This window comes from Engystomops pustulosus, chromosome 3, assembly GCF_040894005.1.
Source record: "Engystomops pustulosus chromosome 3, aEngPut4.maternal, whole genome shotgun sequence".
NCBI classification, from domain to species: Eukaryota; Metazoa; Chordata; class Amphibia; order Anura; family Leptodactylidae; genus Engystomops; species Engystomops pustulosus.
In genome coordinates this window covers 16,190,706-16,207,265 of record NC_092413.1, presented here as the reverse complement: position 1 = coordinate 16,207,265, position 16,560 = coordinate 16,190,706, and the positions used below count along the sequence as shown (strand labels likewise).

The 16,560-nt window shown below is 43.7% G+C and overlaps 1 protein-coding gene across 4 annotated transcripts in view; it reads right to left on the bottom strand.

Moving 5' to 3' along the window:
• USH2A (usherin) overlaps window positions 1-16,560 on the bottom strand; it is a 493,686-nt gene that overhangs the window by 75,645 nt on the left and 401,481 nt on the right. For all 4 annotated transcript variants that reach the window (XM_072140122.1, XM_072140124.1, XM_072140123.1 and 1 more), the window contains exons 54-58: window positions 16,374-16,525; window positions 15,492-15,690; window positions 6,087-6,194; window positions 4,157-4,340; window positions 1,809-1,966 (exon numbers count right to left, since the gene is read on the bottom strand). In XM_072140122.1, coding sequence (XP_071996223.1) covers window positions 1,809-1,966; window positions 4,157-4,340; window positions 6,087-6,194; window positions 15,492-15,690; window positions 16,374-16,525 — 801 coding nt within the window. The remainder of the gene's footprint in view (window positions 1-1,808; window positions 1,967-4,156; window positions 4,341-6,086; window positions 6,195-15,491; window positions 15,691-16,373; window positions 16,526-16,560) is intronic.

Genomic DNA, 16,560 nt, shown 5'->3' with positions numbered 1-16,560 from the left:
AATATTCCGGTCTATAGCAAACATAGAGGAGAGGGGACGCCATAGCAAAGAGAAAGCTCAAGTCAGGCCCAGAACTATGTGGTAAAAGGTAGCAAAGGAGGAGTGGTTTTCCCTGTCCCATGTAGGAAAATCTATTTGCATATTTCCTAAAATCCTTGAGTGGAGAATCAATTAGTCTCCACAAGCCTATAAGGAGACCTTAATAGGCAAACTCTCCAGCCTGCACCCCTCTCTTCCTTCATTCTCCAGCCTGCACCCCCATCTCCCCTCATTCTCCAGCCTGCAACCCCATCTTCCTGGGTTTTCTTTCTGTCTGCGCCCCTTACTCCATTCTACAGCCTGCACCCTAATCCCCCCTCTTTTCCAACCTGCACCCCTATCTCCCTTCTTCTCCAGCCTGCACCCCTATCTCCATTATTTCTCCAACCTGCACTCCAACCCCCCTTCTTCTCCAGCCCGCACCCCTATATCCCTTCTTCTAGAGCCTGCACCCCTATATCCCTTCTTCTCCAACCTGCACCCCTATCTCTGTTCTTCTCCAGCCTGCACCTCTATCTCCATTATTTCTCCAGCCTGCACCCCTATCCCCCTTCTTCTCCAACCTGCACCCCTATCTCCGTTCTTCTCCAACCTGCACCCCTATCTCCATTATTTCTCCAGCCTGCACCCCTATCTCCCTTCTTCTCCAGTCTGCACCCCTATCTCCCTTCTCCTCCAGTCTGCACCCCTATCTCCCTTCTTCTAGAGCCTGCACACCTATCTCCCTTCATCTCCAGCCTGCACCCCTATCTCCCTTCTCCTCCAACCTGCACCCCTATCTCCCATCTTCTCCAGCTTGCACCCCTATCTCCCTTCTTCTCCAGTCTGCACCCCTATCTCCCTTCTCCTCCAGTCTGTTCCCCTATCTCCCTTCTCCTCCAGTCTGCACCCCTATCTCCCTTCTCCTCCAGTCTGCACCCCTATCTCCCTTCTTCTAGAGCCTGCACACCTATCTCCCTTCTTCTAGAGCCTGCACATCTATCCCCCTTCTCCTCCAACCTGCACCCCTATCTCCCATCTTCTCCAGCTTGCACCCCTATCTCCCTTCTTCTCCAGTCTGCACCCCTATCTCCCTTCTCCTCCAGTCTGCACCCCTATCTCCCTTCTCCTCCAGTCTGCACCCCTATCTCCCTTCTCCTCCAGTCTGCACCCCTATCTCCCTTCTCCTCCAGTCTGCACCCCTATCTCCCTTCTCCTCCAGTCTGCACCCCTATCTCCCTTCTCCTCCAGTCTGCACCCCTATCTCCCTTCTTCTCCAGCCTGCACCCCTATCTCCCTTCTTCTAGAGCCTGCACCCCTATCTCCCTTCTTCTAGAGCCTGCACACCTATCTCCCTTCTTCTAGAGCCTGCACACCTATCCCCCTTCTTCTCCAGCCTGCACCCCTTTCTCCCCTCTCTCTCCAGCCTGCCCCACAACCTATCTATCCCCACAATATTTAATCTCCCGATCTATACTATAAGTCATGCACTAGTCTTGTATCAAACATGGTGGAAACCACCTTGGGTCTAGGTATGGTCACAGGTCTATTCGGGCCTTCATGATGAAACTGGTAGGAATCCAACACCCTGCGCCCCCACAGATCAGATGGTGTTCACAATTGAGAATAGAACGGGAAGCAGACAGCCCCATTCTCTGTGTAGTGGTCAAACTAGGCCACCACAGATCATCTCCTTGTGTCAGACGCCAAAATCTGATGTTCATCCCCTACCCTATGTATAGGTCATCCTTAGTCCTGTTTAGGTCCCATAAATATTATAAAACGTATACCTGGATAATCCCAAGCTAGGAAAGCAGAATATGGTCCCAGGACTGTGATATTGTATGGAACTGGAATTTTCCGTGGCGTTTCAGGGGGAGTGTCCACCACATAGACATTGCTGATGTTGCTTCCCGCTTCATTTCGGGCCTCGAGCTGGTAAAAATAACTATGGAAAAGAAAGATGTAGAACGTATATTTATTAGACATGGATGGAACAGTCCCACGTTTGTGTCATAGTGGTTCTTAAAATGGATCAGGACAGGTGGTAAATGTCTGTATCATTGAGGTTCTGACTACTGATCATGAGATTGGGTTTTCAGTGCCCTTCAGAACCTACACAGGACATATGTACAATGAAAAATTAAGTTCTTCTAATACAATTTATTTATTATCTCTCGGACCACCCGTAGACCATCCAGAGAACGCGCTGCTGGATCGTGAACGGACCTGGTAAGTAAATCTGCCCCACTGTCTCTGACACTCTCATTCCAGTGACTGTCTCTGACACTCTCATTCCAGTGACTGTCTCTGACACTCTCATTCCAGTGACTGTCTCTGACACTCTCATTCCAGTGACTGTCTCTGACACTCTCATTCCAGTGACTGTCTCTGACACTCTCATTCCAGTGACTGTCTCTAACACTCTCATTACAGTGACTGTCTCTAACACTCTCATTACAGTGACTGTCTCTGACACTCTCATTACAGTGACTGTCTCTAACACTCTCATTACAGTGACTGTCTCTGACACTCTCATTACTGTCTCCGACTGTCACTTTGTCTATGGGGAGATTTATCAGAAGCTCAAGTTTCATTTTCCCACAGGTGCTTATAAAATTACAGCTGATCTCTGATTGGTTTCCATGGGCAACTGGAACAGTTTTACATTTCTGATAAATCTCCCCCTATCTCTATCCCTATCCATCTTACCTCACACATAAGTGTCTTATACTCATTGCCTGTAGTAACCAATCACAGCTCAGAGCTCATATTAATGACTTGTGGCAGAACAGCAACCAATCACTGCAGTTTCCAACTGCCACAGCGGCAGCAGACAATGGCTCCTGGATATGGTGGGTAATAAGTGCATTTTGGAAAGCGTGGGGTGAAAATTTTTGGCTCAAAACCTGGTCTATGACGTTCCATGAGTCACAGAATGAGGATGTGCAAAATACACACACACACACACACATACATACACACACAGACACATACATTCACACACATGCACATACATTCACACACATGCACACATACATACATACACACACACATACATACACATTCACACACATGCACACATACACACACACACATACATAGATATACACATACATACATACATACACACACATACACTTACATACACACAGACACACATACACATACATACACACACTCAGTTTTATATATTAGATTTATAATTAATTATAATTATATACAATTAATAAGTATTGGGTTTCTCCCCTAATGACCCCAGCTACATCACTGTCAATGTTAAATATCCCAAGTATTGAATACAGGTCTTCCATCGAAAAAGGACGCACAAGAAAATATACGTAAGAAAGTTTTTTGATTCCAAAAAGTTGTAAAAACTAAAGAAAAAGCCTATATAAAAGTGGTATTACCCTATCCTATCCTTTTTATTTATATAGCGCACACAGATTACGCAGAGCTGCCAGATCAGTCCCTGTCCCCATAGGGCCTCACAATCTAATCACCCTACCAGTATGTTTTTGGAGCGTGGGAGGAAACCGGACGACCCAGAGGAAACACACGCAAACACGGAGAGAACATACAAACTCTTTGCAGATGTTGGATGGGACTTGAACCCAGCACCCCAGCTCTGCAAGGCTGTAGTGCTAACCAACGACCCAGGACCCAGCGCTGCAAGACTGTAGTGCTAACCACTGAGCCACCATGCTGCCCATTCTATAGAATAAATGGGATCATGGTTTCACATCACAAGATGAAAGGGAAATAAATGACAGATGACTATTACATTCATAGTCTACACCGCCCCTTTAACTACTTGCAAGAGCCGATATTTCTTATACTTTAAATAGCGGCTTAAACTTTTTTGTACCAAAGTCTTTTATCTCCCATTTTTATGGCTGATCTCCTTTTATATCTGTATTGCAGGGGAAGTAAGCGGCAGTCAATAGCCGTCTCTTCAATATGTGCAATGACAGAAGTCCTGCAGGGGATTTTGTCGATGTCTTTTAATGATTAAGCAATAACGATTTTTCCCTTTTTAAAAGAGGAAGTAAAAGTCTTGTTTGTCCCAGCGCCCCAGATACAATATCATTGTTAATCATGGCCTGAAAGCTTAATATAGATCAGCGCTAAACATTACCTGCTGTTGGGCTGGAGGCCAACGTCAGTGAAATCCAGACCGTCACCACTTCTTGTGGAAATGACTGCCCGGTCCCGTATCAGTCTATACTCAGAAATCATCCCATTGGGCTTCTCCGGTTCCCTCCAATATAGTTCCAGCGCTGATGAATTGATTGTGACGTGGCGAGGATCCTGCCAAATTCCTAGACCGTTAAAAAAAAGAGCAAAAGACGTTGTTTTCGTGGTATTTTTTACATTTGTTGGTTATTTTACTATGTTTTAAGACTCGTTTTTATATGTAATTAAAGGGACGAGGCTTAAAAGGCAGGAGAACTCTTTTCCAAATTAGGTATAAGGACATACAGAGGTCAAACAAAGGATATTCCAAATGCCTTGTAAATCACACAAAGTGGGCATTGGTTTAATGATTAGACCCTCTTTGGGATGGGGCGGGAGTTTGAAAGTTCTAATTTTACAAAATGTAAAGTTTTAAATAGGGGGTTAACTTGACTGTATCTGAAAGTTCTGTTAGGGTTTGAATACTAAACCCAAATGCTCACTTTCACCAGTAAAACCCGCTGGTACAAATTGTGGGCAATGATGGGTTATTGGGTCGGTCCCTGGGGCGTGCCCCCCTGGGCCACCACCAACTTACTACTAAGGGGTGCCTCCAATAGCAGCAATGTCTGAGTTTAGCATCGCTCCCAGAGACAGTGGGGCAGATTTACTTACCCAGCCTGTCGCGATCCAGCAGCACATTCTCCGACGAGGATTCGGGTCTTCTGGCTATTCACTAAGGTCCATGCGCCCGATTTGTCCACCAGGTGTCGCTGCTGCGCCGAGGTCCGCTGGAGTTCACCAACCTATCCTCGTGCATGTGAGTGATTGATTTTGTGACACACTTCGTTTTTTAAATTCCGTGGTTCTTCCGAATCCGTCAGGTTTTTTACGTCGGCCACGGCCCCCGATTTCTGTCGCGTGAAGGCCGGAGGCGAAATCCGATCGGAAATCCCGGCGGAATTCTGCGCAAAACGGAAAAAGTCGGGAAACCCGACGAAAGTGCGGCTGCGGAGCCCTTAGTAAATGAGCCCCAGTGAGATCACACCTGGGAGTTTAGCGTCACACACTTCCAGGGTCACATGACTAAAGGATAGTGAGAAGGTGGTCCCGCCCCCTCAGTGACATCACACTCCTAGGGTCACACAGCTAATGGATAATGAGCAGGAGGCCCTACCCCTTCAGCGACATCACACTCCTAGGGTCACATGACTACTGGATAGTGAACAGAAGGACATGTATGTATGCTACAGTCAGAGGGGGCCTCCACCACATGGACCCGAACACTCCGGTTTAGGATTGCTCATCATTACCCATAGCATATTGCTGAACATCTGACAACTTGAAAGGAGGGGCGATTGCTAGGACTCACTTTTACAAGAACAGGACCCCCAACAATCCAGAGAAGTTGGTCCCGTTCTCACTAATGAATGGAGCGTCAGAACCAGCATGGTGGAACATGACAGTTTGGGTGGGAAGCCTGAGGTTTAAGCCTTCTAGAGGGCTCATGGCCACCCAAACCGCCCCCACCCCACCAAATTGTAGATTAAGAACCATCTTCACCCATGAAATCCTAGTACATTTCTTCCAGCTCTCAAAACAAATGTACACAGGAGCAATTTCAGGACCTTTGAAGATCTTGAAACTGTAGATTGAAAGCAGCAGAAGAGACACATCCTCCATTCCCCAAGAAGCTGATTCTAGCACCAGATGTAGGAAGTGATTCCATATTTGTAGGGGCCCATGGTGGTCTTATCCTCCCCTGCCCCACAACCCCCTCCATGCTACTTGGCATGGAGATGGTGTAAGGGGGAAATAGGCAGCAGATTTCAGACATACAAGCCATGATAAATCCCCACCTATATAATCACAACAAGTACTTTGGTACTTACCTTGTGGTGGAGCCTGGGATGTATAGCCGGATGCCACGTCACTGCTATTGCATCCTACAGAAGTGCAGGCGGTGAGGGAGAAGAGATATTTTGTATACGGTTGAAGACCTAGAGGAAGGAAATCAGAAGAAAAATTTCTAAGATATGACTGGGTTCACACAATGTAGTAATTGCAGATATTTTGCAATTGCCTGAATCTTAAAGCTTTAGCTTTGAATGATCTACCAACTACAGTTCTATATATCACGTTATGGTAAATACACAATGAAGACCAATTAGCCTTCACCTTATGGTGGTTTTGAGGTTTCTCTCTCCATAAACAATGTAGGTTTATAGGATGGACTTGATGGACTATAGGTAACTATTGGTATGGATCTACCAGTAAGTAGTCCCCTGATATTCAGCCTAGTAAGGAATCAACCACCAGTTCGCTATCTGTTCAGTGACAGCTAACCTTAATGGGTTGAGAAATGCCAACAAGGAGCACCAAAGGGACCATAGAAACATGGTCAGGGAATAGGTCGAGATCAGGGCAGGCACAATTCATTCATAACAGCAATTCAGGCAGAGGTTAGAGCAAATGGGACACAATCAAAATGGCACATGTGGAGATTTCAGGACAGGGGGCGCAGGGTTAGAATCAGGTAATACAAGTGCAGGTCAAACTTTTGCCGGGCACCAGGTACATTATTGTTTATTGTGGAGTGCCCAATAAAAGATGACTTGTATGGTTATTGGTGCACATAGTGTCTATCTTTACGAAGAAGGAGGAACATGAACACATGCCTTGAGGACTACTATCACCAGGTTCTGGAGGCACTAGGCCACGCAGTCACCAGAGAAGCAAGGTATCCTTCTGACCCACTGGTATCTAAGTGTCCCCTTGGTATACACTCTTTAACCCCAATATGCAAATCTGGTCTTCAGTGCATAACAACCACCAGGTCAGTACCTCTTGAAGAAGTCTCTGTTCAGTGTCAGTTGACCTAGATGCATGGCACCAAAGGGACAAGTCAAGGTCAGGGCTGGCAAAGTTCATTCCTAAAAGCAGTCCAGGCAGAGGTCAGGGCAAGTGGCACACAATCGAAATGGTAAATGTTCAGATTTCAGGACAGCGGGAACAGCTTTATAGTCAAGTAATACAAGCACAAGTCAAACTTTTGCAGGGCACCAGATACAATATTGTTCATGCACCTCCCATCACGGGGCTTTCAATAAAAGAAGACTTGTGTGCGGATTGTCGAAGTAGGCACGAGCATGTGCCTTGAAGACCACTATTACCAGTTGCTCAAGAGACTGGGCCTTCCTAGAAGAAGGCAGTGACCGGAGAAGCAAAGTATGTTTTACGACGGTGTTACAACTTTGTTGCCATGGCAGACATCTTACTTCCGATATTACATTGTCCAAAAGAAGATGACCCCTTAATTCCATAGGTGGCCTCCTAAGTGAGTTTGCTAAAAGCCCCTCAGTCCTGGTGACCCTCCTGCATTTACCAATAACCATAAATCTGATCCGTCCATTACTCTGATAAAGGTAAATTGTATAATGTGAAGACCGAGCGGCAGAAGTAATGTGGAGAGGCGGAGGACTGATAGTAAATTACCTGCCCGAAATCAACACAAATCGCCTTGACTGCCAAATCCGCCTGGAATCACCCTATGATGATAATGCCTCGCTCTCAAGGTGCTTAGCTCTACGGATGTATTCTTGCCGTGACCTTCGCGGAGAGCCACCACCGGACTGAGGAGACGCTCTGAACCCATTTGCACAGCACAGCATTTTCTTCCAGGACAAAAACAGGCACCAATTAGTGACAGTCACATTTCTGCCAAAAGTCTCTGCACTAAATCACCAGCCGGGCACAAGCACTCTAAACCCGGATAAATCAATTAGAAGAGGAAGACGCACACAACAGAGGTGCAGGACATGGCCGGATTTATGCCGCACTACTTCATGCGGACGCCACTTCCAGAGAACTCCCAAACAATGGAGAATGATGGGAACGAGACGGACGAAACAGCCAGAGATAATGGGATTTAGGTAAAAGTCTATAGGTGATAAAACGGATCATAAATGACTTGTGATAATAAGAGATGGAGTGCATAGATAGATAGATGATAGGAGATAGATGACTTGGATAGATAATTAGATATACAAATAGATAGATATGGGGGTATTTATCAGGACTTCGGAAATTTATCTGCCCTGAAATAATTGCAAATGCTAGCACGTGCATGGCCGGTGGGGGAGTGGGCCGGCATGGGGCGTTCCCATCCGTGTGGAGACACATTTGCTGCAGCCAGCGACTTTTAACAAACCAATTGTGCTCATTTCTATGCCAGGAAGGACCTGGCGTAGAAATAAAAAACTGCACAGCCACCTGCCGTATACACAATGAGCGCCGGCGTATGATATATAAGCCCCATGGTCTCAGTTCTCAGTTAACCTGCACCAGCAGGTCTGACCAGGCTATGGGCAGTGTGCAGGACACGGGCAGGTACCCCCCCATGCCGGTGCATTGCACTGCCGGCCTCGCTGTGCCTCACACCTCCATGCCCATGGGAAATAGGTGTAATAACTGACTGTATGCAAGAAACTGTGCCTATTTCTGGGCTTGTACACCGGATTTTAGGCATACAAGCTCTGATAATTACACCCCTCTACAAGTAGGATGTTGCTAAATGATAGATATTTAATTTGAGATTCAGTAACTAGATGATGGATAGATAGATATACCCTAGAAGCATCCAATTTATATTGCCTTCTGCTAGTCATCTGGGTTCGGGAATTGGGATAAAACCTGGTCCCACAATTGGTTTCTCCTAGTCCTGGTGCTTATTTTGGTGCGTCTTTTTGTACCTTTTTCCATTTTGAGAAAAGTCTTTGGGGTAGGTGTACCTTAATCTGATGAATTTTTGGTTGTATTTTAGTGACTTTATGGGCACATTTGGGTATATACGTTATTTTTTGCCCCTTTTTCCAGCAGTTCGTCAGAGTTCATTGTGTATCAGTTTCCTGGTTTGCGCTTAATTTGTCTTTGTATTTCTCCTGCTTCCAGATGTTTGCGCCTGATTGTTTTGGCCTAATAAGTGAGCAAAAACACTTCAGTCCCAACCATGCGTAGGAAAGACAATGGTAGAAGTAGCACCAAAATTTGCACCTAAAAAGTCTCAAAAAACTGCATTTGACAAAGAGCCAAAACTTCAAAGACAAATGAGGTGCCAAAAATAGACTCACTAGAGACATAAAAAGAGCCGGGAAGGGAATAAAGATAAATGACCCCCATTGTTTGTTACTTCCCATTTGTTTCTTAGTTTCCATCGTTTGTTCTTGGACAGATAAATACAGTAGATAGAAAACTTTTTGCACCTATGATATGTCCCCAATTAACCCAGATCTGTGCCGCAAAATACGTTCTGATCTTCCAAAAAAAAGTAGATATTACAGATATAAAAATGGAATAATCACATCGGTTTTTGAGCTATTACTGCATTCATTTAAGGAGAAAGTCATCCAATGGCCAAATCACCCAGTGAGTATCTGCCCCCCTCCAAACATAACCTGTGACAGCTATAATTGCAGGGACATGCTACGTATAATTGGACAGCGGCCTGTGTGTAATGCCATTCGCACTACGGGAGCGAAGACTAAGCCAAGATGAAAGAAGGGGCGGGAAAAGATGAGGAAAAAGTTGCAAAAAAAGTTTTGATGTCTCCTCTTAAAGCTTGTGATGAAATTTTTAAGTAATTTTTGTGGGTGATGTCTATGTTGGTTTCAATCATAGGGGCTATAAAAGGGATTGTGGGCTGTACATCAACTTTCTAGGAGGAAGGACAAACTTTTTTTGATATTGAGTAGTCAATAATAGCAATAATAATGAGAACAAGCTGCTGGATGTGAACCGACTGCACCAATTTACCAGTTTGGGTTATGGCGTCTCCAAAGGACATCACCCTTAAACATCTGTATAGTTGAGTCAAGGTCACCAGACTGCTAGCTCTTTGGGTAGTTCTGGAATAGGCGGCAGCTGACATGGACAAAAGCTCCAGGGGGTCAAGAAGAAAATGGTCAGGGACAAGCCAGGGTTAGTGCAGGTGGAGTTTGGTTTGATTTAAGATCAGACTTTGGTAGCAGAGATCACAGTCAGGACTAGCAAGACTCATCACAGGAGATAAGCAGGTCAGGAACGTAGACTAGGAACTAGCTAAAGGTCATGGATACAGGATGCTATCACAAGAAGCTAGAAGACTAGGAACCTTAATGCTCAGGCACCTTCGTGTAAGAGAAGAGATTGTGCTTGACCTAAATGACAAGAAAGGAGGAAGTCATGAAAATGTCAACGGGATGAGGAGTGACTGCTGTAAGTAACTCAGTGACCATGACCGTCACAATCTTGTGCCTCCAAAAAAAGTTTGGGTTATTGCTGCTTCCAAGGGCATCACCTTTTAACCTCTGCATAGTTGAGACAAGTACACTAGACTGCTATCTCTTTGAGCAGTTCTTGTAAAGGGGCAGCTGTTCTGGACTGAAGCTCCAAGGGTACCAACAGAAGATGGTCAGATACAAGTCATGGTTAGGGCCGGTAGAGTTTGTGTTTAGCTTAAGCTCAGGCTGTTGGTGGCAGAGATCTCATTCAGGACTAACGAATGTTATTATAGGAGATCAAGAACAATGGCTGAGGAGCGACTGCTGTAAGAAAGTCAGTGGCCATGACCATCACCATCTTGTGCCTCCAAACCAATTAGGGTTATTGCAACTCCCAAGGACATCCCCCCTTTAACCTCTGCATAGTTTAGACAGGTTTACTAGACTTGTACCTCTTCGAGTAGTCCTTGTATAGGTGGCAGCGGACCTGGGCTGAAGCTCCAAGCGGATCAAAAGCAAATAGTCTGAGACAAGCCAAAGTTAGGGCCGGCGGAGTTTGGGTTTGGTTTAAGATCAGGCTGTTAGTGGCACAGATCACAGTCAGGACTAAAAAAGTTTATCAAGAACATAGACTAGAAGCAAGCTAAAGATCATGGACACAGGGGTCAGCCCACAAGCAGGAATTAGGATTCATTCTCAAGAAACCAGAAGACTGGGAACCTTTATGCTGAGGCACCTTCCTGTAGGAGAACATTTGTCCTTCAATAAAAATGTGTGCTCACCCCAAAGGACAAGGAAGGACGTAGTCACGAAAATGGCAGCAAGATAAAGAGCGACTGCTAAGAGTAACTCAGTAGCCATAACAGTCACCGTCTCACTCCTCCCACCCATTTTGGGACACCAATTTACTAATTATATCTCTTTCTTGTAAACAATATAGTGTATAGGACAGCTTTAGTATCCCTACCACATCCACCTGGGGCAGAACACCTGAAAGAGGATTATAGGGTAGGGGTCCCCTCTTATCTATTTATTTTGATCCATTTATTCATTAATTTCAACAATCCATCTATTCCTTTTAATATTTATTTATCTACTAATTTATTTATTAAGCCATCAACTTATTTATGTAATTTTATTATACCTACTATACACTCATTTTCTTTGGTTGATCATGTATATGCAAAAATATGTTTTTACAATTACTATAATTCTTTCCCAAAAATTTTTATAATTGTGATGATTTTTTATGATTTTATTTATTTCTATTTATGTGTACCTTAGAAATTTGCCTAATCGGTTATTATCTATTATGTATTATCTATTGTGATTATGTATCAAAAAATCTTTTGTACTTGTTTTAGAAATTGTATTTTTGGACCTGATGAAGGAGGCGCTCCGCTTCCGAAACGCGTAGTCCACCCTGTTTCTGAATTAAACATGGAAAATTGAGCAGCGCGGCCACAGCCTGTTATTTTACTCTTCTAAACTACCCGTCTACATCCGCTACAGCCACAAGTACTGGATGACAGGTTACCTGCAGCAGCTCTCACTGTTATACACCTGTGATTTAGTCATCATCCTATCGGTGTGCCTATAATCGATATAGTCCACATCCGTTGGGTGAGACGTTTATCACTTAAGCTTCACCATACCATCTCTGTCACCATTATATATACACATCTGTATATATGTAAATTTACTTGTGTTCACCCGAATTTCTTCATACCACTTGCGCTGTGTACAAATTTTACTTCTTCTTATACCCATTTTGGGATAGAACAGTGACAAACCTGCCCATAGGTCATGTCTGATATTGCAGGATGAGCTCTATTGAAGTGAAAGGGGCTCCCCTATATTTTTTCATTGATGGCCTATCTTTGAGAAAAGGGATCAGTATCTACTTGGAGGGGTCCAAATACCTACAACCTCTACGATCAGCTTTTGAACAGACTACAGCATTTGGATGAGGATTGTAGTCTCTGCAGTAAGCACAGCATTAGTCATTATATAGTGGCTATGCTTGGTATTGCAGCTCAGCCCCATTCCCATGAGTAGGGCTGAGCTGCAGCTTGGTCATGTGACCATGAAATTTGATGTCATAGGCATGCAAAGCGGCAGGATCTGGGGGGGGGGGCAACCCAATAACCCATATAAAGGCCAAATAAAAATCCTGGAAAACCTTTAGAACAAAGCTTAGCTACACTACCGCACCCAACCTAAGCACAAGCGTGGCACTGTTTTGTGAAGAAAGCAGTCCCATTTCATCATCTCCTTTAAGAGGAGCCTCACAGTGTAGACAGATATGGAAGAAAAAAATAGCTCAGAATTGAACATTTTGGATGAAAGATATTACTGCGGCAACCAATTACTCTACTTCCCCTAAAGGGAGTCGTGTAACTTCTTCAAGAAAAACCCCATAAAAAGCAAATCATTATAAGTACATTTCTCGGAGTAAAAAGCACTTATCATAGATTTGATATAAAATCGCTCCCAGCATATATCATTCATGGTTCCTTCCACATGTCACACCTATATAAAGTGACATAAAGCTCTACGCGTACAAATTACACGCCAAACTCAAACTGCACCCTAGATAGGCCGCTAATGTGCCGCGTGCACCCTCATCATGTAAGGCTTCCCCTGCTAATTACTACCGGGGTGCCTTGTCGGGAGCAATTCTCAACTATGTCATTCACGGTGAATCTAATTTATCTAAACGGTCTCCGTTCCCGGGACGAAGAAACTTTGTGTGTGGTTAAGAAAGTACAGCCATACACATGATACATCAAACTATTCACTGGAAACGTTACTGTCTTTCTTACTAAACTTTCACCACCTCCTCCAGATCTTATATCTTTTATCAGGTGCCGCCCAATGATTCTGGTAAAGCTGGAGTTTTTTCTCTAGCCAGCACCGTTCCCAAGACATCAATACCTTTAATTTTGCCATTCAGTATGCTCATTGGGTTGTAAAGAGTCAAAGAGGTAGTACCAAGCTGCTTGATCCTATCCAGGATGGCCCAAATAACAGAGAAGAACCAAATTAGCCTAAGAAGACGTTCAGCACCATCCCCGTATCCTACATCCTTCCTTACAGTTGGGATTTTTTCTCTAGACCTCATTGTTCCCAAGAACAATGACTACCTTTAATTGTGGCACTCTATGCTAATTAGGCTCTCTACAGTCAGGTGGGCAGGACCAGGCTGGTTGCTCCTATCAAGGACTGCTCACCTGACAGAAGAGACCTAAATGCGCACCCAAAGTAATGGCACCGATTTCTATGGTGTGGTGGAACCTATTAAAGGATAGAGATGGAGTCGGTTGGTGGAGGTGTTTAAGGTCCTATTTTAAGGTTACCTGAACATGGAAATTTGGTGTAGACTAATTAAACCATCAAATGTACATTGTACACGGGGAGGGGGTTTGGTAAAGCCCAAAAGCTGGCACGGCGCTATTGGGATAGGAGTCTTCGAATAGAAATAAAAATACTTTTTATTCCAGAGTAAACATGTTTCGGGCAATAAGCCCTTCTTCAAGTACAATTGGAACAGGATAGATGGTTGCTCTGAGCGTCTGTTTGGCCCACCAAAGACATACCATGTACCATGATGTGCATTGTTGCCTAGGGCATTGGAGTACCCATCGAGGACCAGGATGAAGACCTACAAATTCTTCCCGAGGGAACGTTGTTCATCCCAGCCCAGCTCTCTACCGACTTTTCTCAGTCTCGATTCTTCCCGATTCCTAAAGCGTAGGAATCTTAAATGCTGACGGGGAGGATGAAGTAGAAGTTGAAGAAGTAGTATAGTCATTAAAAGAACCAAAAGGTGGTCCACAAAATGCTCAGGATACGACAGGTCAGGTGCAGAACTTGGTGTAGAACAACATTCTCAAAAATGGAGCCCCCAAAAATCACAAGTACAAGTGTCCACAATCCCCCCCCCCTGATTATTCCATATCATTGGGATGCTGTGAGGAGTGGTTCCTCTCTAGAGGAGTCCATTTTATTAACATCGACATTGGCTCTTAGGGTAGAGAACATTACACACCTAGAACATCTCACCTCTTCCAGGCTTCATTCCTCAGCGAGAAACTAAGAAGAAACCTCACTCATGTTGTCCTGTTCCAATATGGCACCCAGATGTCAGAACTATCTCTTACACCACAATGGTGCCATGTTGGAAGGTTAGAGGAATGATACTCTCCTCTACCATGGTTCCAAAAAATTGTCCCCTCATCTGACTCATTTGTAAGATAATAGTAAGAGAAGGTGAGTGTCATCGTGGAAGCATCATATAACAAATTATAGAAAAGCTATTGACAAGCTGCCACGTGCTGTTTGCATTATAAAATCTGATTCGAAGATGGTCGCCGGCCGCGCACTGCCCAATGATTTCACCGTATATGCGGCAGAGGAGGCCTCCACTTACTCACTACACAGACAACATCTTTGAACTATTATCTTCAGCTTCTTTGGAATTCTGTCTAACATCTATATTATATATCAGATTATGGGGAATATTGGGATTTCACATGACAATTCCCACCCAGCGTTCCTAGGATAACACAGCCGGTTGTTCTGGGATAGGGAGCGCCTTAAAAGTGTGGAGGTCATGGCTCCCAATCCTCCCAGATTCAGCTGGACAGATTAAGCCGAAACACTGGCAGGAATGTCAAAAGCTTATACATTATCTACAATGGTAAAGCAGGAATCTGTCAGCTCCCTGCTCCACCGTTGAGCCTCTAAAGCATCTGAGGCTAAGGCAGGCGCAATGTGATGACGTCATCTAATTAGCTTGCTTCAAAGAAATGTCAGAGCAGAAAGGCTACTGCAGACGGCGGGGAAAGGCAAGTATCAAATTAAATGGAATCTAAGGGTCATTAGACTATGTAGGGGTGAGGAAAGTGGTGTCATACCGTGTCAGAGGTCATAAAGGGGGTTATTTTACTTTGTATACTTGTATAGTAAATAATGTGTAAACCGTAAGTCTTGATAAGCCAACGGCTTGGGTGACGAAGGTGACAACCCCGTACAAACCTGACACAGTATATTGCTTCTTTCCTCCACTGCTCACATAGATGATTCCTTTCCCAACCTGATGAATCTGATATTCTCGAATTTTACCATTCGGCTTATTAGGAGCGCTCCAGCTGAGATGTAACGCTGTAGAGTTCACTGTGACAATGATCGGTGGTGAGACATTCTCAGGGATCCCTTGTTTAATGGTGGCTGTCACCTTAAATAAATACAACATATAGGTACAGTTTACTTCAAAAAGTTTTGCTTCATCTATCTATCTATCTCATATCTATCTATCTATCTATCTATCTATCTCATATCCATATCTATCTCATATCTATCTATCTATCTCATATCTATCTATCTATCTATCTATCTATCTATCTATCTCATATCTATCTATCTATCTATCTATCTATCTATCTCTCTCATATCCATATCTATCTCATATCTATCTATCTATCTATCTATCTCATATCTATCTATCTATCTCATATCTATCTATCTCATATCAATCTATCTATCTATCTATCTATCTATCTATCTATCTATCTATCTATCTATATCTATCTATCTCATATCTATCTCATATCTATCTATCTCATATCTATCTATCTATCACATATCTATCTATCTATCTATCTATCTATCTATCTCATATCTATCTATCTCATATCTATCTATCTAATATCTATCTATCTCATATCTATCTATCTATCTATCTATCTATCTATCTATCTCATATCTATCTATCTCATATCTATCTATCTATTTCATATCTATCTATCTATCTCATATCTATCTATCTATCTATCTCATATCTATCTATCTATCTATCTATCTATGTATCTATGTATCTATGTATCTATCTATCTATCTATCTATCTGTAATTGGCCTACCTTAGCACTGTGTGAGCAGCCGGCTATGGTACATGCCCGCAGTTGATATGTGTACTCGTTGTAGGGCTGGATCCCGCCCTGATCTTCAAAGTATTTCTCTGTCCCCTTAAACCTCTCAACTCCATCACGTAGAAGTACATATAAAATAACACCTGAATTAAGAGACATAAAAGAGTTATTGTATAGC